This window comes from Panthera leo, chromosome B4 (assembly GCF_018350215.1).
Source record: "Panthera leo isolate Ple1 chromosome B4, P.leo_Ple1_pat1.1, whole genome shotgun sequence".
NCBI classification, from domain to species: Eukaryota; Metazoa; Chordata; class Mammalia; order Carnivora; family Felidae; genus Panthera; species Panthera leo.
The window spans coordinates 37,591,853-37,618,986 of NC_056685.1; the positions used below are offsets into that span (position 1 = coordinate 37,591,853).

At 47.8% G+C, this 27,134-nt stretch overlaps 1 protein-coding gene across 7 annotated transcripts in view; it reads left to right on the forward strand.

Annotated features, from left to right (window-relative positions):
• The first annotated feature begins 200 nt into the window (after window positions 1–200).
• Window positions 201–27,134, forward strand: part of TEAD4 (TEA domain transcription factor 4) — a 70,092-nt gene continuing 43,158 nt past the window's right edge. For 5 of the 7 annotated variants that reach the window (XR_006204652.1, XR_006204653.1, XR_006204654.1 and 2 more), the window contains exon 1: window positions 903–1,087. Coding sequence is in view for 4 of the 7 variants with exons in the window: in XM_042945523.1 (XP_042801457.1) it covers window positions 946–1,087 (142 nt within the window). In the remaining 3 variants the exon portion in view is untranslated. Of the gene's footprint in view, window positions 280–902; window positions 1,088–23,240; window positions 23,370–27,134 lie in introns of those variants that run through there. The other 2 variants (XM_042945525.1, XM_042945526.1) reach the window with 2 other exon arrangements.

Consider the following 27,134-nt stretch of genomic DNA (forward strand, 5'->3'; position numbering starts at 1 on the left):
CCGCGCCGCAGCAGTCCGGCCGCCCCGCCGCGCGCGCCCCTCCCCTCCTCCGCCGGCCCCGCCCCCGCCCGGCTCCCCCCTCCCCCCCCCCCCAGTCTCCTCCCCGAGGGGCCGGGGGCAGGGCCGCCCCTCCCTCCGGGTCCCTCCCTCCCTCAGCTGCGCGCATCTCATACCAGCCCTCATTCCGCACATTCCAGGCTTCCTCCTTTCAAACTCCAGGCCAGGGGGCGGGCAGGGCCCGAGCTCCCGGCTCCCGCCGCCCGCGGCCGCGTCCCCCAGGTGAGTGGCGCCCGCCCAGCCGCCGCCCCGCCGCGCGCCCCCACCCCTCCGCCCCGCCGGCCCCCTCACCCGCGTGCGCCGCCGCTCTTTTCTTCCCCCCCTCGCCCTTCCCGCCCCGGACCTCCCGGCCCGGCCCGCGCCCCCGCTGCCCTCCCTTCCGCCGCCGGCCCCCGAGCTGCCTTCCTCTCGCCCGTTGACTCACTCCTCCAGGAATAGGGAGCTCCCGTGCTTTCCCGTCAGTCCCATTCTGGGAAAACTCCTCCCTCGGCGCGCTCCGCTCCGCTCGGCTCAGCTCGGCTCGGCGCGCCAGCCCCCCGGCGGCGGCGAAGCGCGTGCGGGCCGGCGCGGGGTGGGCTCCGGCGGCCGCCCGCCCTCCTCCCTGCCCGGCCGGTGGCCCGGGCCGCCGCGGGGCCGCGCGCGCTGACCCCTGTCGTCCCGCAGCTCCGTCGCCGCCCTCGGGACCTCGGCGAGGAGTTGGCGCGCGCTGCGGACCCCGTGGAGCCGGCTTAGCGCCTCCGCCCCCCCCTTCCCCGCACCTTGGGACCGGTAAGGCTGCGGCGCGGCGCGGGGACTCCAGGACCTCGCCCGAGGGCCGGCGTCGGCGGTGCGTGAGGAGCTCTCCCGGCACGTGGAGGCGGCGCGGACCTCTGGCCGGGCCGGGGGTGGATGCTCGGGGCTCGCGGGAAGGGGGTCCCGGAAGCCGAAAGGCCCAGAAGCAGAACCGAGAGCAGCGGCGGTCGGAGAGACCCAGCACCCATGCCTCTTTTCTGCCGGGCCCTTTTCCGACTTGGAAGAGCGAGCCCTGGAGGTAGTGTATTGGCCGGTTTAAGTGCTGAGGCTTTGCGAAAGAGGAGAGCCCTCCGCAGGGTCCCCAGCTCCCCGGGACTTGAGAAGCCTGTTGTATTCTGTGGTGGGGACTAGCTCCAGGGAGGAGAACTCCCAGACCCGAAGCGCACGTTTCCCAGGGACACAGCCTCCGTGCACACGTGTGGAGAGGGGATTCCGGGCACACACGGTGGCTGTCGGATGATTTCATGTGACCGCCTGACTGTCCCGTCTCCCTAGGTTTGGGTGTAGGTGAGGGTGATATCTGTTCACATGTGACTCACCTTGTTTGTGTTGAACGTGAGTGTATTTACACTTGAGAGCAGTGCTGCCTATCTGGAAGTCTGAGTGTCTCTGAGCCCTTGTGCAATGCTACGTCTCTGCGTGTGTATTTTTCTGCGAGGATGTTGGTTCTGGGCATGACTTCCTCCCTGCATGGCCGTGGGCAAGAGAGTTTGTCTCTGGTGAGGTGTGCAGGGATAATTGGACCGTGGTGCTCGGGAGTGCGGTCCGCGGGCTGCATGCGCCCTGGACTGGGCAGAGCTGGAAGGAAGCTGTGCACACCCGCCTCTTCCAGGCAGCTGTCTTTCTGAGGGAGAGTGGGTGCTGTTCTTGCCTGAAACACTTCACAGAGCAAGATGGTAGAAGGCTAAAGGAAGTGGAGATCTTTGTCTTTCCCTGATGGGACAGGTTGTTGAGAGAACTGGGGATGTTCGTGGGGGAGGATTCCCCGCCCCCCCCCCCCCCCCCCCCAGGAAACCGTTTTGAATCTTGAAGGGTGTGTAGCCCCTGCTTTTCAAGTTGGCCCCAAGGACAAAGAAGAATGGATGTGTACCAGCCTGAACTACTTTCTGCTGGTCCACCTCTCCTTGGAGCTCCCCAGCAGTCAGATGGAAGAATCCTAGTTCTTTACAACTTGCTAGACCACTCTGCACTTGGCTGTGGGAAGGGAGAGGGGTAACTGCAGGCATGCTTTGGTACCAACCCGGGAGGGAAGGGCTGCCTCTGACTTGCTAGTTGACTTGCTAGGGAAGACCCTTCTGGGTGTCTCAGTTTCCCCACCCCTTCCTTTATGCTTTGCTTCCCTCCCCCCCCCCCCCAACTCCAGTTGGGATTTACCCATTTGAAATATCTTAGAGGTGGGAGCTGGGTGGGGAGGGAGCCACAGATGTCCGGGAGATTGGCAGAAGTGACACAGCATGTGATGGTGTTGGGAGGGGGGGCACAGGCAGACCTGGAATCAGAGTTCTTTCTTCATTCCTACAACAAGGTGATGGGGAGCATAATGTTGAGGATTTCTTGGAAGGAAGGAACAAGATCCTCTCAGAAGGGTGGGGGCTGGTTGCTGCTCCTCCATGCACCTTGAGGATGCAGATGTTTTGGTGGGAGCCACCTCACCCTCTCACCTGACCAGGTGTGTGATTGGGGCTTTGAGGGCACCGGGTCTAAAGGTAGCATTGATGGAATAGAAAGGGTACAGACTTGGGGCTGGACATACCTGGGTGCAAATCCCGACAGTCACAACTGTTAAGGCCCTCAAGCTTAGTTTCCTGATGAGTAATATGGGAGGGTGGGTTAATTAATATCTATCTAAAACGTTTGTTGTGAAAATTAATTGTTTGCCAAGTATCTAGCACAGTGCATGGCATATTGCAGACTCCAGTGTTTCCTAAGCTTATTTCAGCATGGAACCTCTTTTTTCCCCAAGAACTTCACTGAATACCCTTTGACAAACCTTGCCCTGTTCATTTGTGTTTACTCAGCAAACATGAACTGAGCATTTACCATAGACCAGGCCCTGTGTGATGTTCGTCATCCTTAGGAACCAAGGTAGCTAGTGGCCCAGGTGGAGGTGGGGGCAGGGCTTTGTCACAGGGGCACAGGGTCTCCAACTCCTTTGTTCTTTTTTTTTTCTTTTTTTGATGTTTATTTATTTTTGAGAAGGGGGAGGAGGGGCAGAGAGAGAGGGAGACACAGACTCTGAAGCAGCTCCAGGCTCGGAGTTGTCAGTGCAGGTCCTGATGCAGGGCTCGAACTCATGAACTGTGAGATCATGACCTGAGCAGAAGTCAGATGCTTAACCAGCTGAGCTACCCAGGCAGTCCTCCAACACCTTTGTTCTAATTTCAGTTTTGCCTTGACCTCAGGGTGAATCTGCTGAACATTATTGGATACTCTAATGTTAGCCTCTAACTCCCTCATTTTAAAGATGGGGAAACCGAGGCCCCTAGTGGGACAGTAACTTGCCTAAGATTGCACAACTGGTGAGTCACAGAGCTGGGACTAGAGTCCATTTTGTTTCCACTTTGCATTCTGTCTCCTGCTCTGTGGCTCCCAATGCTCAGACCCCCTAGCCACTTCATCTAACAGGTGTGGAGGCTGGAACTGTCTGGCTTGGCAATGTCTCCCATCCTGTGGCTCAGATAGGAAGCAGAAATTCTCCCCTCCTTCCCAGCAGAAAGCACAGAACTGTAGAATCTGAGAATGCCAACTTTGGAAGGGACCCTCAAAGGGTCTTTAAATGCACCCTCCTTTTTCCTCTCTGGTCTGTACATTACTCAGCCAGGTGGAGAAGGGTCTTCTTATCTTTCTAGATTTTCTGGGATGCAAGTGTCGCAACTTCCCTCTGCCTCCATTCTGGAGTCTTGTACTGGTGACTGTCACACAGCAATACCTGTTGCCTAATCCGTGGCTCCTCTCCTCCTTCTCAGTGGAAGTGGAGGACACGGGTCACCAGCTCTGCTCCATTGCCTTTCCTGTAGTTGAGGTCAGTCTGGGGGCAGTGGGAAATTCAGGGCTTGTGAGGGTGGCTTTACCTTGTCTGTCTTGCTTTGCCCCCCATGACCCTTTGTTGGCAGGGGTTCGGAGGACAGCTCCCTTTAAAGCTCTGAAATTGGAGCTGAACAGCTGCTCTCCTGCCCCCCCCTTCCCCCCCAGGGGTTTAACCAGTTCAGGGGCCCAGGTGGAGGTGGGGGCAGGGCTTTGTCACTGGGCAGTGCGGTCTCCAACTCTGGAGCTTTTCCTGAACTCTTCTGAAATGACAGTTCTTCCCTTGCTTTTGGTTTTTCCATTTAGATATTAGGGAGATTCGAGTCACCTCCTGGGTGATACTGTCCTGGAGCCTTCAGCTGCTAGCGACTGGATCTTTGGGAACATTTCCACTGGAACTCCAGTCCCTAAGATAGGTACCGTGCCCTCCTATCTGTAATACAGGCCCTTGGAAAGGCCGGAGGATGGGCCCTGCCTCCCTGTGGTGTGGGCCAGCTGAGCTGAGGGTAGGCGGGCCCCCATGGGTGGGGACCCAGCTTCCTTTGACCCAAACTTCATGGGAACAATGGACTTCAGAGGAGTCACCAGGGGCAGGAAATAGGAGCTGTGCTAAGGCAGGGTGACCCTCCTGCAGGATGGGGTTGCATATCCGGCTGAAAGGAAAGGCAGGGTGTTGGGGGCAGTGCAGAGGGCACTGGGTAGGGCCGATGACACATAGGGTGGGCCTCTCCTTCCAAGGGGGCCCTTGACTTAGAGTGAAACCTGAGCTGCTTAGAGCTCATTATTTGATGGAGCCGTCTGCTTTGTGTCTTACCAGCAAAGGTATTGTGGTGTCTGCCAGTGTCAGCTCATGCCAAGCTGACCCCTGCCAGAACCATGAATTCCCCTTCCCTTCAAGCACTTCAGAGGTCTGCGTGAATTGTCCTGGCTTGAATAAAAGTCTAGTTTTGTTTCTTCCTGGCTGGTCTCCATCTTGGCTTTGAGCCTTGAGTAATAGTTGACGAGGGAGGCAATTTGTTCAGTAGGCAGAGCTCTGGGTGGGGAGGCAACAGGCCTGGGTCAGCTGGACAACATAAAGGGATTTTTTTTTTTTTTTTTTAAGCCATCTTCAGAGCAAGAAGACAACCAGGACAGGCAGGGGGGGAGATTCCTGCTTGAAGCAGGTGGTGGAATGTTCTTGGAGGCACAACACACTTATCTTGCCTTTATCTCTGTAAAGGAAGAACAGAGTTGGCAAGAGGGCTAAGGCAGGCTTTGGGAGAAGTGAGAGACTGCACTGAGTTGCCTTTTGTGAATTCAGGTGGCCAGGTTCTTACAGATCAGGTTTTGGGGTCCTGATAGCAACTGCAGGAGTGACCACAGAATCACTCTAGGATCTGGGAGGAGCCCTGACAAATGGGAGCGGAGAGGTAAGGGTAGCAACATAATAAATGTTGTCCTGTTTTATTTCTTCAATGTGGCAAGATGGGGATCCAGGAAATGGCAGGCCGGTAAGCTTCTTACTGATGTGGGGCCTTCAAAAATGACATTGAGATAGCTACTAGCCCACATGGGTCACCCTACCAAGTCTTGGAAAAACAATCTAGTTTAGATGGAAGAACGTTTAGTAAGGACTTTGAGTCTAATGAGGTTTCTTGGGTTCAAGAGAAATAAATAGGATCTGGTTGATGCAGCAGTAAGATGGATTTGTAACTGGTTGAAAGGCTGTCCAGGCTACTCATACTGAGCTCTTGTCACCATGGAGTGGGCAGTCTCTAGTGATATGCCACAGAACTCTCGTTTTGGTTTTGTCCCCTGTCAGTTCTGTGCGTGTCTAGGATAGCAAGAGTATTGGATGACAGAACCAGGATTCAAAGTCATCTTAATTAACTAAATGCTGAGATTAAGCAGAAATAGGAAATGAAGAACCATGTTTTTTTCTGTTAAAATTAATACATACTCATTGTAGACAACTTTTATAAATTAAACAAGAAAAACTGGTACATAATGCCACAACTCAGGTGAGCACAGTTAATATTTTGGTATATGTCCCTTCAAATTTGTGTTCATGCAAATAAATCTGTGTATTTTAACATAATTGCAGTTATACTCTATCCTGGTTTTTTTCCTACTGAATACTATGTAGTGAGTAATATCCCCTATCATAAATAATTTAAAGCTATAATTGTAAGGATCTGGATAATATTACCTCATATGAATACACTTTAATTTCTTTAACTGCACACTCCTGAACATTTTTAAAAATTGTGTTCAATTTTTAGCCATTAAAAATTACTTGACGTTGAGTGATGTTAAATAGGTACACTTATCTCAAGATGAACTCTAATAGATATAAATGTAAAATCCTGCATTTAAGGTCAGAGCATCAATTATATATATATATATATATATATATATATATATATATAAAAGGTATATATATATATATATATAATAGGTATATATATAATAGGTATATATATATATATAATAGGAATTTACTGTCAATTCTTGTGGAAAAAAAGTTGGGGTTTTGGTTGATGAAGCAGGGGAAGGAAAATGAGCATTTATTTTATTTATTAAAAATTTTTTTGTTTAGGGGCGCCTGGATGGCTCAGTTGGTTGGGTGTCCGACTTCAGCTGGGGTCATGATCTCACAGTTTGTGGGTTTGTGCCCCGTGTTGGGCTCTGTGCTGACAGCTCAGAGAAGCCTGGAGCCTGCTTCAGATTGTGTTTCCCTCTCTCTCTGTTCCTCCCCCCGCTCGTTCTCTCTCTCTCTCTCTCTCTCTCTCTCTCTCTCAAAAATAAATAAAGATTTAAAAAAATTTAAAAATAATATTTTTTTTTGTTTTAAATTTTAATTTAATTGATTTTTTAAATTTACATCCAAGTTAATTAGCGTATAGTGCAACAGTGATTTCAGGAGTAGATTCCTTAATGCCCTTTACCCATTTAGCCCATCCCCCCTCCGACAATCCCTCCAGTAACCCTCTGTTTATTCTCCATATTTAAGAGTCTCTTATGTTTTTGTTTCCCTCCCTGTTTTTTATTATTTTTGCTTCTCTTCCCTTATGTTCATCTGTTTTGTATCTTAAAGTCCTCATATGAGTGAAGTCCTATGATATTTGTCTTTCTCTGACTAATTTTGCTTAGCATAATACCCTCTAGTTCCATCCACGTAGTTGCAAATGGCAAGATTTCATTCTTTTTGATTGCCGAATAATAGTCCATTGTATACATATATACCACATCTTCTTTATCCATTCATCCATCGATGGACATTTGGGTTCTTGCCATACTTTGGCTATTGTTGATAGTGCTATCAACGTTGGGGTGCATGTGTCCCTTTGAAACAGCACACCTGTATCCCTTGGATAAATACCTAGTAGTGCAGTTGTTGGGTCGTAGAGTAGTTCTATTTTTAATTTTTTGAGGAACCTCCCTATCATTTTCCAGAATGGTTGCACCAGTTTGCATTCCCACCGGCAGGGCAAAAGAGATCCTTTTTCTCTGCATTCTCGCCAACATCTGTTGTTGCCTGAGTTGTTAATGTTAGCCATTCTGACAAGTTAAAAAAAGAATTTTTTAATGTTTATTTTTGAGTGAGAGACCGACCGCGAGCAGGGGAGGGGCAAAGAAGGAGACAGAATCCAAAGCAGGCTCCAGGCTCTGAGCTGTCAGCACAGAGCCCAACATGAAGCTTGAACCCACGCACCGTGAGATCATGACCTGAGCCAAAGTTGGATGCTTAACCGACTGAATCACCCAGGTGCCCCGGGATATGAGCATTTATTAAGTGCCTACCAGGTGCCAAGCTTTGTTCTAGACATTTCTGTCTACATCACTTCATTTAATTTTCATGGCAGCCCTGTGAGATAGGGTTTGCTGATTTGTTTTTGTTTTTTTTTAATTTTTAAATTTTTATTTTTAAGTAATCTCTACACCCAACATGAGGCTTGAACTCACAACACCGAGATCAAGAATCACAGGCTCTACTGACTGAGCCAACCAAGTGCCCCGTTTTTTTTTTTGTTTGTTTGTTTTTTTAATTTTTTTAACGTTTTATTTATTTTTGAGACAGAGAGAGACAGAGGATGAATGGGGGAGGGGCAGAGAGAGAGGGAGACACAGAATCGGAAGCAGGCTCCAGGCTCTGAGCCATCAGCTCAGAGCCCGACGCGGGGCTCGAACTCACGGACCGCGAGATGGTGACCTGAGCTGAAGTCGGACGCTTAACCGACTGAGCCACCCAGGCGCCCCTGTTTTTTTTTTAATGTTTATTTATTTTTGAGAGAGAGAGAGAAAGAGCGTGAGCAGGGGAGGGGCAGAGAAAGAGAGCAAGAGAGAATCCCAAGCAGGCTGTACATTGTTAGCTTGGAGCCCGAGGTGAGGTTCGAACTCATGAACTGTCAGATGATGATTTAAGCAACAATCAAGAGTCGGACCCATAACTGACTGAGCCACCCAGGTGCCCGTGGTTTTTTTTTTACCTTTGCTTTAACAAAAGAGGAGAAAAGTTACCCAGAGATTAATGCTGGGGTTGGAGTTTGAACCCAGGTCAGCCTGACTCTTCCTGTCACCCGTTAAACCCTGAGCCTGTGGGCTAGTGGGGTCGGGGGCTCTGCATCAAGGAAAACCATAGTCTGCTAGGCTCTGTGATGCTCTGGTCACACTGAGAACCATGTCTGGTTTTGGGGGTAGATACACCCCGATCTATTCAGTATTGAGCTTGTAGATATTGTGAGTGTCTTGGTGAAGGGGGGGTTGGAACCTGTGCAGTCCTCAGCGTGCTGTCGTTTCTCATTGCTAGAAGTTAGTCCCTCTTTGCAGTAATAGCAGATCAGGTCCAAGGGATCGGAAGTCGGTTTCACTCTAGTACTACATAGACCTATGTGGAGTTTTATAATGTAGAATGATGTAGGTAGAACCTGCTAGGGCTTCTTTGGAGGAAGTTTCTCCAGTGGGTGGGAGATTGCACCAGATGACCTCTAGGGCTTCTGTTTCCTCCATGTGGTCCTGGGCCTCAGTTTCTCTGCATGCAGCAGGTGGGGATTGCCCTGGCGATGAAGGAGATATTTTCCCACCTTGACCTTCTGGGATCCCTGCTGGAGGGAGGTAAAGATAAGCTGTCTCCAAAGCTGGAAGCAAGGCTGAGAAATGTGAGGTGGGAATGTCCAGTCCCAGCAGTTTGAGGAGACCAAATGAGGATATGTGGGAGTTATTGCCTGGCTCCCCATCACCTTTGTACAAGCTGCATGAGCAGGTGTTAGGGACAGGCTGCACCCCTGAGGCTGGGGCAGGGGAAGATGAGCACAGCATGGGGTAGTGGCTATAAGCACAGACTCCAGACCCGTCCTGCCTTATAGAAATACAATGTAAGCCAGATATGTCATTTTATGTTCTCTTAGAGCCACTTTTACAAAGTAAAAAGAAATTGGTAAAATGAATTTTAATAATATATTTTATTAAACAATTGTGTCTGAGGGCAGCTGGGTGGTTCAGTTGGTTAAGCGCTCAACTTTGGCTCAGGTCATGATCTCATGGTGTGTGGGTTTGAGTGCTGTGTCAGGCTCTGTGCTGACAGCTCAGCCTGCAGCCTGCTTCCGATTCTGTGTCTCCCTCTCTGTGTTTTCCCCTACTTGCACTCGGTCTCTCTCTCTCAAAAATAAATAAACATTAATTTAAAAAAAAATTTAAACAGCTGTATCTAAAATACTATCGCTTAACTGTACCATCAATAGTGAAAAAATGTTCATGAGAAGTTCACATTTTTTTTCATACAAACTGTTTGGATTCCAGCATGCATTTTACACTTAATAGCGCATCTCAATTTGGACTAGCTGCTGTTCAAGTGCTGAATGGCCATGTGTGGCTAGTGGTTTGTGTTTAGACAGTATAGCATTACAGCCAGCCTGCCTGGGTTTGAATCCCTTTTCTGCCACGTATCAAGCTATGTGGCCTTGGACAAGTTATCTAACTGCACAGTAGCTTATTCTCCTCTTCTGCAAAATGAGGAAAATAATATTAATAGGACCAACCTCTTGCTGACGTGAAGAGTACATTAGTTAATATTTGTAATATACTTAGTTTTTTTGCCTGGCATACACTAAACACCATCTAAGTGTTTATCAAGTAAATGACCCATAAACTCTGGAGGGAGAGGCCTGTGATACGCTGGGAAAAACCCAGTCGTGGAGAGTCCCTGTACATTACTGGTAGGCTGTGCCTATATCTGGTAGTTCTACAAAATGAAATTGCCTTCAGATCAGATGGACCTAATCTATTGCTGAAGAGAGGGCCCGCCTTCTGGAAGTGAGAAGAAATGGCAGCACCCGTATAAGATAGGCTCCAATCCTTTAACAGGTATGTCCCGAGCAGCTGTCCTGCTTGGGGCTTGGAAATGTGCTGCGTGACATGGAAGAAACAGAAGGATCCTCTGAAATGCTTCGTTTTAGATTGCGTGACCTCATGTTGGAATGGGGGGTGAGGTCACTTCCAGCACTTGGAGGTTGAAGCAGTAGTCTTGCTGCTTATGCAAGAGAGGAAGCAGAGCTGTATTAGTGGCTTCCGATACCCTCCTCAGGACTCTGCCAGCCCCAACACTGCCTGCTTGCCCCTCTTGGCATCAGCCCCCTCTGCCTGCACCTGCCCCCAGCCAGCCTGCAGTGGTCACAGAGCACCCACAGTGTGCCTGGCACTGTGCCAGGGGCAGTGGGGGAAATGTGGAATGGAAGACCTGGTCTGTGTCCTGAAGGGGCTTGCAATACTGCATGGGAGACAGACTGCACAGCAAACACTGAACACCTGCAAGATTAAAGAAGGGCTAGTTAGAAGCACAGACTAGCGCTGAGGGGGTGTCTTGTAAAGGTGATTCATTCTGATGGGGCTGGGAGGAGTCGGGGAAGGCTTCTCAGAGGAGGAGGCACTTGAGCTGACTTTGAAGGATGGGTAGTGTTGCACGCTGTGTGTGTGTGTGTGTGAGAGAGAAACAGGGACAGAGGGAGAAATATAGGTGAGAGGACAGGAAAAGTAGTGATTTCAGGGTCATGGTCATGAAATAATCAGAGGAGAGGAGACAGTGGAGCTTTATAAGTGAGGAGGGTTTGAGCCAGGTCCTCTGGGCAGAGTAAGGAGGACTTTTTAAAAATTTATTTTTAAATTCACATACAGCAAAATTTACTCTTCATGGTATACAGTTCTGTGGGTTTTGACAAATGCAAGGCATGGGATTCCCCACCACAGTCAAGATACAGAAGGGCTCCATCTCCAAAAGATGCCCTCACGCTACCACCCTTTGTGGGCTGTCCATCTGTCTCCCCCTCCCCCGCCATGCCCATCCCCTGAGAACATGGATCTGTCCACTCCTGTCATTGTGCTTTTTCAAGAATATCAGATGGGTAATCAGACAGTATGGAGCTTTGGCGTCTGTTTCTTTCACTCAGCATAATGCCTTGATTCATCCGGTTGTGTGTATCAATAGTTTGTTCCTTTTTATTGCTGTGTAGTATTCCATTTTATAGCTACACTGCAGTGTGTTTATCCATTCACTGGCAGAAGGACTTTTCGGTTGTTTCCAGCCTTTGTTGATTTTGAGTAAAGCTGTTGTCAACATTTCTATACAGGTTTTTGTGTGAACACAAGCTTTCATTTCTCTTTCTTAAACACCTAGGAGTGGGATTGTTGGGTCACGTGGTAGTATATATGCAGTGGTTTAAGAAACTGGCAAACTGCCAAAGTGTATATACCCTTTGCATTTCTATCAGCAAAGCAGGAGAGTTCTGTTTCTCCGTATCTTCAACAGCATTTGGTCTTGTTGGCTTTCTTTTTGTTTTTGTCTTTTTGACATTCTGATAGGTGGTCAGCTATCACGGTAGCTGATACCTGGTAGCTCAGCACGGTTTAATTTTCATTTCCTTAATAACTAATGATGTTGAACTTTTTTTGTGTTTTTAATTTGCCATTTATGTAACTTCTTTGATGAAACGTCTACCAAATCTTTTGCCTATTTTTCCTCTTGATGGTTATGTTTTGAGAGTTCTTTAATATTCTGGATGCAAGTCCCTTGTCAGATGTGTGACTTACAAATTTTTGGAGAAAATTCATTTAAGGAGAGAATCTCCAAAAGAAGATGGTGGGTGTTAGGGACTCTGAAAGCAAGGAAAGAGTTTGGTGCCCTGAGCCTTGGCCTTTCTTCAGAGGCAAAGGTGGGGCCCAGGGGGATAGAGGGCGGGGAACACCTACAGAATGACTTAGGAAGAGGAAAGGAGGAAGGAACAGGGCCTTCTATGAAGTTCTGTTCCTGGCTTAGCACCTGCAGTAGAGTATACTTTGAATAGGAGGTGCACGTAGCTTCTTAGTTTGCTAGGACCTTCCCTGACTGACTGCTATGCCTGGTCTACTCCTCATTGCCCCTGGCTCAAGCTGGGCCGGCCCCATCCAGAACAACACTGCTTGTGCCCAGTCTGGGTACCAACCATTTACATGGCCTTGTTTCCAAACTGGATGACCACTGCATTCTGGAATGGGAGGTGGAATGATTGTTGGGCCTGCAGGGGTAAGCCACTGGGTAGCTGTGTGGCTGGTGCAAGAGAGAATCAGTGCAGTGAGTTTTCTGGGTCAGGCTGGGTCCTCGGTGATGGTGACCTCAGCCTAAGATCTGAGGGCTTTGGGCCATTAGAATCTCCAGAGCATTGTGATTGTCATCTCTGTCCCTGTCCAGGCGGGGTAGCTCTGAGACAGAACAACATTTCTGTGAAAGACGACCAATGGTAGCATAGGTGCTGCCTCCTGCCTCTTGGCCAAGTCCAGTCCAGCATGTCCCCTGCTCTTGTGTCTTGGCAGCTATGGCACTGTCCAGATGCTAGAGCCTTCATTCTTCCCAGGGGTAGGCCTTTTCCAGAGGCCTACAGGTGGAGAATGGGACAGAGCTGAAGATGGGTCCTGCTTTCTTGCAGCTGCTAAGGCTGGCTGCCTGGTTACCTCTATGGCCCTATAGGCTCCCCGCAGCTCCCTGATGCTCTGGACCTTGGAGGGCTGTTCCTCAGCACTGAGAGCTCCTGCGTGGGCGGGGTGTGCACCTAGAGCCCCCACCCATGGTGCCTTGTGCTGCTTGGGGGCCCAGTGTGGGCACACCCTCGGGTCCTGGCAGGGTGAGGTATGGCATGTCTGTCTTTGGCAAAGCAGCTGATTGGGGCAAACCCACCCAAGGCTGGGGAAAGCAAGCATTTGTGGAGCAGCACACTGGGCTCATGTAAAGACATTGGTTCTGTCGGTGCCCAGGGAGAGTCACTGTTTGATGGGATTCAGTAGCCAGTTTGTTAGGCAAAGACTCTCCAGCTCTGGGATCTACCTTGAGATCTGAATCTATCCTTTCTTTCTTTCTTTCTTTCTTTCTTTCTTTCTTTCTTTCTTTCGGTGCCCAGGGAGAGTCACTGTTTGATGGGATTCAGTAGCCAGTCTGTTCGGCAAAGACTCTCCAGCTCTGGGATCTACCTTGAGATCTGAATCTATCCTTTCTTTCTTTCTTTCTTTCTTTCTTTCTTTCTTTCTTATTTTTTTTTAATTTTTTTTAAACGTTTATTTATTTTTGAGACAGAGAGAGACAGAGCATGAACGGGGGAGGGTCAGAGAGAGGGAGACACAGAATCTGAAACAGGCTTCAGGCTCTGAGCTGTCAGCACAGAGCCCGACGCGGGGCTTGAACTCACGGACCGCGATATCGTGACCTGAGCCGAAGTCAGCCGTCCAACCGACTGAGCCACCCAGGCGCCCCTCTTGTTTACTTATTTTAGAGAGAGAGAGAGAGAGAAAGATAGGGCATGAACAGGGGAGGGGCAGAGAGAGAGGGAGACACAGAATCTGAAGCAGGCTCCAGACTCTGAGCTGTCAGTCAGCACAGAGCCCATCGCGGGGCTCAAACTCATGAACTGCGAGATCATGACCTAAGCTGAAGCTGGACCCTTAACCGACTGAGCCACCCAGGCGCCCTGATCTGAATTTTCGTAGGCCTATCTAAGGTGAAGTCAGCTAGTTTGGTTCAGTACTTTTGCCTCTCCAGAACTTTCATAACCTTTGCTTTATTTTAGAATCCAGAAGGGGCGCCTGGGTGGCTCAGTCAGTTAAGCGTCCCACTTCGGTTCAGGTCATGATCTCACGGTTTGTGAGTTTGAGCCCCGCATCGGGCTCTGGGCTGATAGCTTGGAGCCTGGAGCCCGCTTCGGATTCTGTGTCTCCTTCTCTCTCTGCCCCTCCCATGCTCATGCTCTGTCTCTCTCTGTCTCTTAATAATAAATAAACGTTAAAAAAAAAAAAAATCCTGGGGCGCCTGGGTGGCTCAGTCGGTTAAGCGTCCGACTTCAGCTCAGGTCATGATCTCACGGCTTGTGAGTTCGAGCCCTGCGTCAGGTTCTGTGCTGACAGCTCAGAGCCTGGAGACTGTTTCAGATTCTGTGTCTCCCTCTCTCTCTCTGACCCTCCCCCGTTCATCCTCTGTCTCTCTCTGTCTCAAAAGTAAATAAACGTTAAAAAAAAAAATTAAAAAAAAAAATCCTGAAGAAAGGCCCCAAGGAGAAAAAAATGCAAGCCTTACTCTCCTTATCTTAAAAAAAAAAAAGGCGGGGGGGTGCTTGGGTGGCTCAGTTGGTTAAGGGTCCGACTCAATTTTGGCTCAGGTCATGATCTTATGGTTTGTGAGAGTTTGAGCCCTGTGTCAGGCTCCGCGCTGACAGTGCAGAGCCTGCTTGGGATTCTCTCTCTCCCTTTCTCTCTCTGTGTGCCCCACTTCTGCTTGTTCGTTCTCTCTCTCAAATAAATATACTGAAAACAATAAAAAATAAATTAATAGCCTAACCTCTCCCATTCCTTTATTAGTATTATTATTATTATTTAAAAATTTTTTTAAGTTTATTTATTTATTTTGAGAGAGAGAGAGAGAGAGTAGGGGAGGGGCAGAGAGAGAGAATCCCAAGCAGGCTCCATGCTGTCAGCACAGAGCCCAGTGCGGAGCTTGAACTTGCCAACGACAAGATCATAACATGAACTGAAACCAAGAGTCGGATGCTCAACCGACTGAGCCACCCAGGCGCCCCTGTATTTTTTTTTTTTTTTTTTTTTTTGAGCAGTTTCGGGATTACAGAAAAATTGAGCAGAAAGTACAGTTTCTTCCCTTCTCGCCTACTTACTCCTATTATTGACATCTTGCCCTGGTGCAACATATTTTTTACGTTGATGAACCGGTACTGATATGTTATTATTAACTCAAGTCCATAGTTTACATTGGGGCTCACTGTTTGTGTTGTGCTTTCTCTGGGTTTTGACAGGTGAATGTCCTCTCTCCACTATTATAGAATTCTACAGAAGAGTTTCACTGCCCTAAAAACTTCAGTGCTCCGCATATCCCTCAGTGTTGCCTTTTCCAGAATGTCCTGTGGTTGTGATCATGCAGTATGTGTGTAGCCTTTTCAGATTGGCTTTTGCTTAGCAATATGCCTTTAAGGTTCCTCCATGTCTTTTAGTCACTTGATAGTTCATTTCTTTTTATCGCTGAATGATATTCCGCTTTCTTTCCCCACCTTTTCTTTGTGTGAGTGGGGACACCGAGGTCCAGATAGGGGAAGCGAATCTGTGGCAAGGCTGAGCTCGGAGCGAGGTTGGTTTACCTTCCTTCGAGACCTGTTTGGCGGGGGGCCTTCTGTGCAGGCACTGTTGCGGGGACCGAAAGCCCCATCACCGCATCACCAGACTCTTTAGTGGCTCTGGGGCCAGAGCTGGGGTGGAGTGGGGTGGGGAGTGGAGGGCCGTGGACACCCACTTGCTGTGACCCACTTCGTGGATGAGTTAGGGCCAGGTCCATAGACACCCACGTTCCTGGCTGCTTGGAAGGGATGGATGGGGCAGTGTCCCAGGTTGAGTTCCTGGGAAGCTGGATCCGTGTTCTCATTTACCCTGCTTGCCCCTCCTGAGGTTGAGGGTTCTGAGCACAGACTCTGTGCTGCCCAATGGGGCTGATGGCTTGGGGCTACATCCGTATATTTACCGCTGCCCCTCCCTGTTGAGGCTCCTCCCACCGACCTGCTCCCTCTTCACCCTTACCTCTTCTTGTACCCCTCATTCCTCCTGCTTCTCTCCTGTTCACTGTGTCCCAGAGAAAATTCCTTCTCCCTGGTTCTTGCCCCCCTCCACCATCCTGCCAAGAACCCCGAATGTTTGAGGAGCCCTGTTGAGAGCAGCTTCTGTGCCTGCCCATTGTGGATACAATTGAACTTAATCCTCACAACAGTCCCATGAGAAGATGACATTATTACCTCTGGCATGTATTCAGGGGGACGGACTCAGAGAGGTTGAGTAGCCTGCTCAAGGCCCAGCCAGGATCTGAGCCGGGCCTCTGACTCCAGAGCCCAAGCAGGCACCCCTCTCCTGGCCTGGTGGGTTGGCTCTCAGTGACTGGTTCCTTCCGATGCATGCTTACACTGCTGGGGTGGTGGGGTCCTCCTTTGTCCTTTTTCTCACCTCTCCCACTCCTGTCCTGTCAGGGAACAAGGTGTGATCAGTGACCTTCACACTGAAAGGTCAGTGAGGGTGGTGGTGGTTCACACACAGTGTGCTGTGTTTCAGCTTCTTTACCTGTTATGTCTCAGTCCTTCATCTCTGCCAGGCCAGTCTTCTCATCCCTGTTTGAGAGATCAGGAAACAGAAGCTTTGGGGAGGTTAAAGAAGTTCCTGATCGGCTGCACAGCTGGTAGGATTTTCATTCAGCTTGTACCACTCTGAAGCTGCTCACAGTGGACCAGGCTTGTGTCATGCTTTCCCCAGGGCCTTGTGTGTGTCAGCAGAGGAAGAGGAACTCCTTAGAGCTAGGGAGGCTCCTCCTGGGGTGCAATTGGGACACCCAGGTTTTGTGCAGTTTTATTATTTTTATGATAAAAATATTATTATATGTATGTATTACTTCGGACATCCAGTAAGCCCTGGCCAGCCTTCTAAAGTCACATTGGGGCCAGTTTTTTTCAGCTGAGTATATGGCTCAGTTCAGGCCATGTAGGCCCATTTCTCCACTGGATTGTTTTCTCCTCTTCTGTTCTTCTCCTTTTCATCCGCAGGGACTCCCCACCCATGACCCAAACACTGCTGTCTTTGTCTCTTTCATTTCTAGCTATAACTAGGCCCTTTTCCTGTGTTTCCTATATTTTAGGCCCACGTCTCCTGAAGTGTCTCCTGATCCCCTTCTCTGTCCTCATCTTTTTCCCTTCTGTCTCCTGGTGCGCTTAAAAGGATTGCTGTAAAATCAGTGGAAGCATAGAATTGTCATTCTGTGACTGACTTATTTGACTTAACATAATGTCAGGGTTCATCCATGTTGTAGCCTGTGTCAGTACTTCATTCCTGTTTTTAGGCTGAATAATATTCCATTGTATAGATATGCCACATTTTGTTTGTCCCTTTGTCTTTTGATGCTCATTTGGGTGGTTTCTACCTTTTGATGTTTCTGTCTCCACTAGATGTGGTATTCCCAAGGCCTTGAGCTCAGCATCTACTAAAATCCTATCCCCACCCCCTAAGATACTCATCTATAATTGTTTAATCTGTTACCCTCCATGGGTACACCTGATTCTTATTAGGTCCCTATGAGCATCTAGTGCAATGTTTTCAACTGATGAATTTCATAACCCTTGTTTTATGTGTGTTTCTGTTCAAAGACACCTTATTGAATATGTGTCACTGATTTGGGATGCCTGGGTGGCTCAGTCAGTTAAGTGTCTGACTTTAGCCCAGGTCATGATCTCACGGTTCGTGAGTTTGAGCCTGGTGTCGGGCTCTGTACTGACAGCTCAGAGCTGGAGCCTGCTTCAGATTCTGTGTGTCCCTCTCTTTCTGCCCCTCTCCTGCTCATGCTGTCTTTCTCAAAAATAAATAAACAATAAAAAAATATATGTTACCAATTTACTACCATTGAAGTCACAGCCAACAGCATTATTAGTCAACCTGAACGAAGCTTATCAGACTCACATGTCTTCTCCGTAGGGCACATGGCAGCCTTCTTGTACATAGGAACGCTAGCCAGCGCTGCAGCACTGCTCTTGGGGCCATTTTAAACTGCGAAATCAGTAACAAAAAGCATAAAATTGTGAAAAAAGTGGCACTGAATAGACGGTGAAAAGGACACTTGTGTACACTGTGAGAGCTGGAGCCAGAAAGCAGATACAGCCTTGGTCAACCTCAGGTGGGAGTATGTATGATGGTAACTCACATTTTTGGCTGTGCAGAGTGTGTACATTTCTCCAAATAACCACAGAAGCGCTGCAAGTATTGATGTAGGAGTTATAGATTTTAGTAGGTAGGTGGATTTGCAATACAGAATTTGTGAATGTTCTGTGAATAATCAGGAGCTTCACAGGGAACTCTGGGCCCCTGCACCCACTAGGCTGAAGGATGTTGAGAGCAGGACCATGTCAGTTGTGACCTTGTACTCAAGGCCTGGCATATAGTAGTTGTTCAATATATAGTTTTAAATGAATGAATGAAAGACTCAAAGGACTAAATCCCTTATGGGGAGCTGTTGGGCATGAAAATAGGAGGGAACAATCTTTTTGGCTGGGGAACCTGCTTATCCACATGTGGGTCACCTGCTGCCCTCCTTCCTAGGAACCAACTTTCTCTCCTCTTTGAGAGGCATCCAGATGATGGGCATGGCAGTTTTACTTGCGTGGCAAGAAAGCATGGGGCTGAGGCTTGGTTCTAGTCCCGGTTTTAATGAGCCATGGGGCCTTTTGGCAAGTTGTTTTACCTCGTAGGGCCTTAGTCCCTGTATCTGTAAGATGGAGGGCAACTTTCTCTTTTGGGGTTTTTGTCACACACACAAACCTTGGGATGCCTGCATCTCCCACCTGGGACCTTTGCCAGAGGCTGTGGGGGCTGTGGGGTCCGTATGCCTCCAGCTCCCCTTACCTGGTCAGTCCTGGAGCTGGTACCTGTCCCTGTTACGCTTTACAACTAACTTAAATCCCGCATGGTGTAGAATCAGCATCCTGTTGTTCACAGAACTGTTGGCAAAGAGGTTCAAGCAGCATTGCAGTGGGCAAGAGGCAGTTTGCTGAGGGGAAGGGACTGAGCCTTGCCACTTGGAGCTTTGGGGTTTGGGCATAGCACTGCACCTGGGGGGCCCCGGCATCATCATCTGAAATGAGCGGTACTAGCCTCCTCAAAGGGGGGTTGGGAGGATTGGAGGAGATATTATAGTCAAGTGCTTAGCCCCGTGCCAGGCACAGAATGGGTATGTAAAAATGGTACCTTCTAGTCTTAATATGAAACTAGTTCTCTCTTCGGTGAGCAGAATGTCAGTCCCTCAGTATCCCGGTGCTTCCTTGACTGCTCGCCCTCTCTGCCACGAGTGTTGGGCCACCTGAACCTGTCCTGCAGTTCATCTGCCCAGTGCATGGGGGCCGTGCACTAGGGGAGGAGGCAGCACTGTGTGTTGGGGAAGTGGGCCTCCCCGCTATGGCCTAGCCCTGCCTGGAGGCTGGGTTCTCTCTTCTTCCACCTCTCAGCCTCTGCAGTTACAACTAAGCAGCCAGTCTTCTAGGCACCTTGGGGGCTGTAAATTTGCCCTGCTCCTCAGACATCGCCGACTGGTAAAGAAGACATCAACTAGAATCAGGACAGAGACCTCTGAGGAGGCCCAGTGAGTAGTTCGGACCTGAACTACTTTGTGGGTGGAGCCCGGGGCCGATGCAGGCCCTGGCTTGAGCTGTGTGCCTTGTACCTGATTCCTCCGAAGCCACTCACCCTCTGTAGCACTCAGCCTCCCTCCCCCATCTAAGTTCCCTGAGGGCCCGAACCCATTTCTCCAGAGTTGAGTCCGCAAAATAGGTACGCAGGTGGTTTTTAAAAAATGTATTTTTCTTTTTAAAAAATTCACCTTTGTTGAGGTATAAGTGACTTAAAATTGTAAGATATGTTAAGTGTGCATTGTGGTGACCTGATATTCATACACATTGTGAAAGGATCCCCCCTCATCTGCTTAATTATCACATCTGTCACCTCATGTCTTTCTTTTTGGTGAGAACATTTAAGCTGTATTCTCAGCAATTTTCAATGATACGATACAGTGTTATCCGCAGTAGTCACCCCGTTCTACAGTAGATCCTCAGACCTTATTCAGCTTGTAGTTGAACCACCTCCCCCCACTTCTCCTACCCTCAGCAGATGGTTGTTAATGGACTGGTGTCAGGAAGGAGGCCCACCCTAAGCAGGAAGTCATTGTGAGTAAACTTGGGGTTCAGGGGTTGCTGAGGAGACCAAGGGGGCTGGAGGGGAGAGTGGGGATGAGTCTGGCATCCGCTGTTCCTGATTTCCCTTCCTGTTCTTACTAAGAAATGAGGTCAGGGCAGTGAAGACTTAGAGATCTACTGCAACCCCCCAAATCAGGGAGCTTGCACAGAGCTCTGTGTTTTGTACTTGTGGTTCAGTGTGTGTAGCACTGTTTGGCACTCGTACAGTTGGGCCCAGTCTCCAGAGTCTAGTCCAGTGGGAATAGCCAACGTAATGATGGGAGGGCTCATTCTTGTCTCTGCTCTGAAATGTATTGATACAAAGGATCCACACTGCATCCAACGTAGATGTTCTATAACCACAACTATGGTGGGTTGAACAAAGCACCTGAGGTTCAGAGACATAACTCCACTGGCCTTGGTTACCAAGCCTTGCAGATAAGCCCACCAGCCTGAAGAAGGTCTCATGCTCTCAGATTGAGGCAGAAGCTGCTAACTACTTTAGCAGCTCCCTCTGCTTCCTCTAACTTTATACTTCTGAGACTCATATAGTGGGAGATGGGATGGTTCTCCTGGAAGGAAATCCCATTTTCTCTTTCCTTTCAGCTTATTTAAAGAGTCATTGGGATAAAGGTGGCCATTCTTTCCAGGGGCCCCAGGAGAGCATCAGAGTAGCAGGTGTGCTGGATGTCAGGGCCCACGGGTCATGAGGACCCTGATGGAGCTGGAGCCTTTAGCCTGGATCCCAGAGCTCTTGGAATCTGAGTCGGGAGACAAGGGGCAGAGAGAACCGTTTCTACCCTCATAATTGGGCAGGGAACTCAGGGCCCCTCTGAATTGTCTCTCCTTTACTCTGGATGATACCAGGCAAGTGTCATAAACTTTGAGTTTCAGTCTCCATCACTTCCGATTTGGGGTCGGGAGCACAGGGAGAAGGTTATAACATGCATTGACCCTCAACAAGTTAGAGATACTATGATAAAAGGAAACGAGTGGGAGATTTGTTCTTGACTGAGGAAAGGGAATCAGTGGGATAACTGGTACTACCTAAAGTAGGGTGACATCTATCTAAATTCCCAACACTGAGCCAGTAGAGTTGGGGGAGGTGCTAATGTATAAGAAATAATTATGTGCTCAGGTAGCTCACAGACCAGTGGGAAGTAGGTGAACACAGATCAGGCACTGTCCCGTGTTGAGTTGCATCTTGGGGGTTCTGCAGGCTAGGGGGAGAAGGGTAGAGCTTAGTGGTCCCTGATGGCCATGGAAGGGTACTGAAGGGGTGGGCTTTTGAGCAGGAGATGGAGATTTTGATTGAGGATATGGCCCTGGAGCAGGCAGGGGACAGGACCAAAGGGGATGAGGTCTGGTTCTTCAACTTTCTCAGGGCAAGCCATTTGCCCTCCCTGAGGCTTCGTTTCTCCATTTATAACCTGGGGATCCTGATCCCCTTCTTCTCCTGAAAGTGTTTTTGGGGAGTTTATTCTTCTCATTATTAAAAAGATCTTAATAAAAGCCTGTGAGTTCTAATTCTCCTGAAAATTCCTGAGTAACTGGCATCTATGGTCCCTAGGGTGGAGCTGAGTGTTGTTTGGGCCTGGAGCTGGCATTGGGTGGGCCATCTGGTGGGCTTTTGGGTGGGGCTGGGGGCAGAACCAGAGGCCTCCAGGCCAGGCCCTGGAAGCTAAGCCAAGGATTATTTTTATTCCTCTGTTCATGGCACATGGCCCAGGCATAACTGTGCCATCTGTCCTCCCCTCCTGCTCTCGTCCTGGCAGGCCCATGGGGTCATTGTGGAGGGTTTGGGGAAGGAGGGGGAGTGCGGCTCCTTCTCTGGACTGGTGTTGGCTTACCCTCCATTCTACTAGCTGCAGGGCCTAGGCTGTGTGGGAGGTTTGCCTGGTGAGGGAAGGCAGCTGCCAGGCCTGGGGCCGTGGGCGGTGAGGCTGGGAGAGGCCAGCCAGTGAGAGCTATGGCCTGGGGGCAGCAGGGCCACACAGGGCTGGGAGCAACTCCATTTCAGTCACAAATCCCAGGGCTTGGGGCCTTGGGTGACCCCCTGCCTTGCTTCCCCTGGGATGGACCCAATCTTGGGAACACAAAGTGCAGGTCCTCAGAAACCTCACTTGTGGGGCAGTATCTGACAGGACTCTCTGGTTTTCCCCAGGTCTGGTGGTCCACTGGGCTGCCCTGGGCCCAACTAATACAGGGGCTGAACGTGCTTACTTCACCTGGCTGGTCTAGCTCAGCTGTGGTGAAAGAGGGCCCAGAGACCCCGGTCTCTACTCCTCAGAAAGGTTTATGTAGTATCAGGGAGATTGGGCCTCCCTCCTTTCCTTCTCTCCTTTCTGGACTTCATAGCACCCTCCATCTGGCTTGGGGTAACCATTTGGGTTTAGTGCCAGGTCCCAGAAGAGAATCCAGGCTGAAGCTAGGACATACAAGACTTTAAGTATTAATATTATTTACTTATTAACATTAATCAATACTAGCTGAAGGTATATGTATCTGTTAGGTCCATTTAGGACTTTAGACCTTCCACGTGAGGCATTATTTGTAGCTTAGATAATGATGGTGACAATTAATATAGCTCTTACTGAGCACTGACTCTACGTCATGCCCCATGCTAGTTAACATCAGATCTTGTTGACCAGCATATGGGATATCTCTCCATGGCAGGTCAGTTCTCCAGCCTTCTCTGAGCAAAGCCACAGGTGAAAGTCTGCATGGTAGGAGCGGTCCCAGAAGAAGTGGAGGACCTGGGCAGCGAATGTGAGCCACAGGCACTGTAGGACAGAAAGGACCTTAGATCCCAATCTACGAAATGGACGAATTTGACAATGGTCACACGGTTGCTTATAACACTGGAACTAGAACCAGTCTCTTGATGCCCAGACATCACACTTTCATTTTACAAACCTCCAAAATAAATCCCAAAGGAATTAACCTACAACTGAACCTCTCCCCGTGGTGTGCCAAAGTCCGGACATTTACTGATATTTTTTTGGTTTCCTGACACTAAACACAGAACAGTTCATTTTCCCCACAGGGAAATCATTACTTCACAAAAAACACTTAGCAAATATCTACTCATTTATTCATTCTTTTGTTCTCCGCATTGTGCAGTGTGCTGAGGACTTAGAGAAAGACAACCATCCCCACCCTCGTGGAGTCTGACGTATGGTGGAGGCCGATCATTCATGGGAGATGGAGGGGTCAGATATGTAAAGCACGGGGACCTGTTGGAACTCAGAGGTGGGTGCCTAATCCAGACTTGAGGTCTGGGTCATCCTCCCAGAGGAAATGACATTTTCGCTGGACCTTAAAGATGCGTAGGAGTTAGGTGAGGGAGGGATGGGGAGGAAGGCTGCAGGCAGCCCTTCCAGGTATAAAGAGCTTATTATGTTAATTGAGTGTGGGGGTTAGGGCCGGGTGCAAAGAAGAGAGTATAGAGGACCATGTAGGTGCATGGAAGGTATGGCAGGAGAGCAGGAATCAGTTGATGAAGGGCCTTATAAAGTCCTATTGTGGAACATATCATTTTATGTAAGATTATGGGAAAGCCATTGAAAGATTTTAAGTAGAGGAATCACATGATCAGATTTGTATTGTAGAAAAATCACTGTGGCTGCAGTGACAGATTATGGAGTCTACATGGGGTTGGCACAGTCATCCAGGTGAGCACTAGCGGAAGCTTGGATTAGGGCTTGAGATAGAAAGAGATGTGGCTTCAAGAAGACTTTTAGGAGATAGATAGGATGTGGTTGTTAATTATTTATGGAGATAAGAGGGAAAAGTCAATACATTCTTAGATTTCTGGCCTCTGGGTGGATGGCGGTGTCATTTCTTGAGAGACACAGAGGAGGAGGGGGAGGACCAGGACTCACTGGCAAGCTGAAAATTTGGTTTTGGACATGTTGAGTTTGAGGAGCTTCAGAGAAGGCTGATTAGGGCTGCCTGGTAAGCAGTTGCCATATATGCCCAAATTCAGGAAGGATGTACAGATTTGGGAATCAAAAATATACAGTGGGAATGTAAGCTGTGAGTGGGGATCCCCCAGGAGGGTATGTATCAGGTTTTGAAAGGAGAGGTCAGGTCAGAACCCTGAGGAAAACATGTAGGGAATGGGTCTGGCAAAATATGAGACCAAAGAGAAGAAAGGAAGGGTGAAGACAGTGAGTTAAGACAACTTGAGAATGGTCTTTGTTCTTCCATGTATTTTGAGATCAGCTTGTTAAGTTTTGTGGAAGACCTTGTGGAATTTTTTTTTTTTTTTTAATGTTTTATTTGCTTTTGAGAGAGAGAGAGAGAGGCAGAGTACAAGCGGGGAGGGGTAAAGAGAGAGGGAGACACAGAATCCGAAGCAAGCCTCTGCTTCTGAGCTGTCAGTACAGAGCCCGACACGGGGCTTGAACCCACGAGCTGTGAGATCATGACCTGAGCTGAAGTCGGATGCTCAACTGACTGAGCCACCCAGGTGCCCTGAGACCTTGTGGAATTTTTAATCATAATTTCATTGAAATTATTTTTTTGGTAAAGATTCAACATCTTTATGATATTTTCCCATCCAGGAGCACAATTTTCCTCTCCATTTATTTAGGTATTTTATGTCTTTCAAAACCATTATGATTTCCTTTGTCTCACCTATTGTTAGATTTATCAGTAGGTAAATTACGACTTTGGTTTCTAAATGGAATATTTATTTATTTTTCTTAAAAAATTTTTAAAATTATTTTTGAGAGAGAGAGAGAGAGACAGAGTGCAAGCTGGGGAGGGGCAGAGAGCGAGACATACACAGAATCCAAAGCAGGCTGTCAGCACAGAGCCCCATGTGGGGCTTGAACTCATGAACTGTGAGATCATGACCTGAGCCAAAGTCAGACGCTTAACTGACTGAGCCACCCAGACTCCCCTCTAGACGGAATATTTTTAGAAATTAGTAAGATATGCCATCTTACTTCTGGTATCAAAGAATGTAATTGTAATTTGTGAAATCCCTTCAGTCTTCTATTGTAATTCCTTATAATAATGACAGTTTACTTCCTTTTTTCCAATCTTGAGATCTGTCTTGTCCTACTGTGTTGGCTAGGACTCTAGTACAGTGTGAGTATAAATGTTGAAAGTGATACCTTATTTCTGAATTTAAGGTAATGCTTCTAGTGTTTAATCAGTAAGTGTTGTGCACATTAAAGTTCTGGTTACCAGTTCCAATGTGCGTGTGTGTGAGTGGGGTTGGGGGGTGAGGACGTTCCTACACTAATCAACAAGTCTCTAGCACCAGTTGGGTGTCCTACAATCCAATTCTGACACTGTCTACCTGGAGGTAGCATCATATCCCACAGGTTAATGGCTTATCTCATAAGACTGCCCCCCCAACCCCAGATACCAGTGGCAAGCCCAGGTTATCACTGGTTATACATTGGAAGTTCTAGTAACCCCTCCTTGAGTTCAACTGATTTGCTAGAGTGGCTCATAGAATTCAGAGAAACACTTTACTTACTAGATTACTGGTTTATTACAAAAAATACGTAACTCAGGAAGAGTCAAGTGAAACAGATACATAGGGCAAGGTCGGGGGGAAGGCATAGAACTTCCATAACCTCTACAAGTGTGTGCCATTCTCCCCAAATCTCCATGTGTTCACCAACTCAGAAACTCTCGGAAGCCCCTCCTTTTTTGTTTTTATGGAGGCTTCATTACATAGGCACAATTGATTAAATTATTGGCCATTGGCAATTAATACAACCTCTAGTCCCTTTCCCTTCCCTGTACTTTGCAAAAGGGGTGGTGGTGTGGGACTGAAGGTTCCAACCCTCTAATTACATGGTTAGTTCTCCTGACCACCAGCCTTCATCCTTAGATAGATGCATTCCAAAAGTCACCACATTCACATAATAAGACACCTTTATCGTTCTCATCTCTTTGGAAATTCCAGGGGTTTTAGGAACTCTGTGCTAGAAACTGGGACAAAGACCAGATACACATTTCTTATTATAAATCACAACATCACAGTAGGGTTTTGGAAGGTGCCATTTGTCACATTTAAGGAAGTTTCCTTGTTTATAGAGTTTGCTAATAAGTATTTTTTATTGTGACTGGGTCTGGAGTTTTAGCAGATGCATCTTCAGAATGTATGGTTCAGAAACATGGTTTTTCTTGCATGTACATATATACACGTGTGTGTATTGCATGACCAAACGTAGCCACTATCATTGTTGTTATTGTTTTTATATAGTTAATATTGTTTAGATTCATTTTTATTTTACCATAACTTTGCTCACCTCTTCCATGTGTGTCATGCCTTCTTTTCCTAGAAGCTCCCTTTAAAAAAAATACCTCCTTTACTGTTTTTTTTTTTTTTTTTTAAGTGAGGGTCTGTTAGTAGTAAATTCTCTCCATCTTTGTCTAAAAATGCTTTTTTTTTTTTAAATGTTTACTCTCGAATGATATTTTGGTTGGGCTTTTAATTCTGGGTTAACAGTTATTTTTCTGTCAACAGTTTAGAGACTTTATCTTGGGTCCTCCTGTGCTACTGTTGAGAAGTCCACTATCTGTATATACAATTAATATCATAGTCCTTCCTTTGTAGGTGATTTGTCTTTTTTCAGTCTGGATGCTTTTAAGACCTAGTCTTTGTTTTTGGTATTCTGCAGTGTCCTTACAGTATGTGTTTATTTTATTTTAATTTATCCTGGTTAGGATTCAGTATGGTTCCTTAATTGGAGGATTCATGTATTTCATTATTTCTGAAAAATTTCCTTGCCATTATCTTTTCAAATGTTGTTCTACTTCACTTTCTGTATTCTCTCTTTCTGGAATGCTAATTGGAGGTATGTTGAAGTGCCTTATTTTGTTCTCCTTTGCTCTTTATCATCATTACAAAAATACATTTCTCAGTAATATCTTAAGATATTTTTTCCAGGTTCTTCTTTCTCTGGCTGTATCTAATGTGCTGTTAATCTCAGTTAAACCTTTGAGTTTTTTTAATATATATTTTTTAACATTTATTTATTTTTGAGA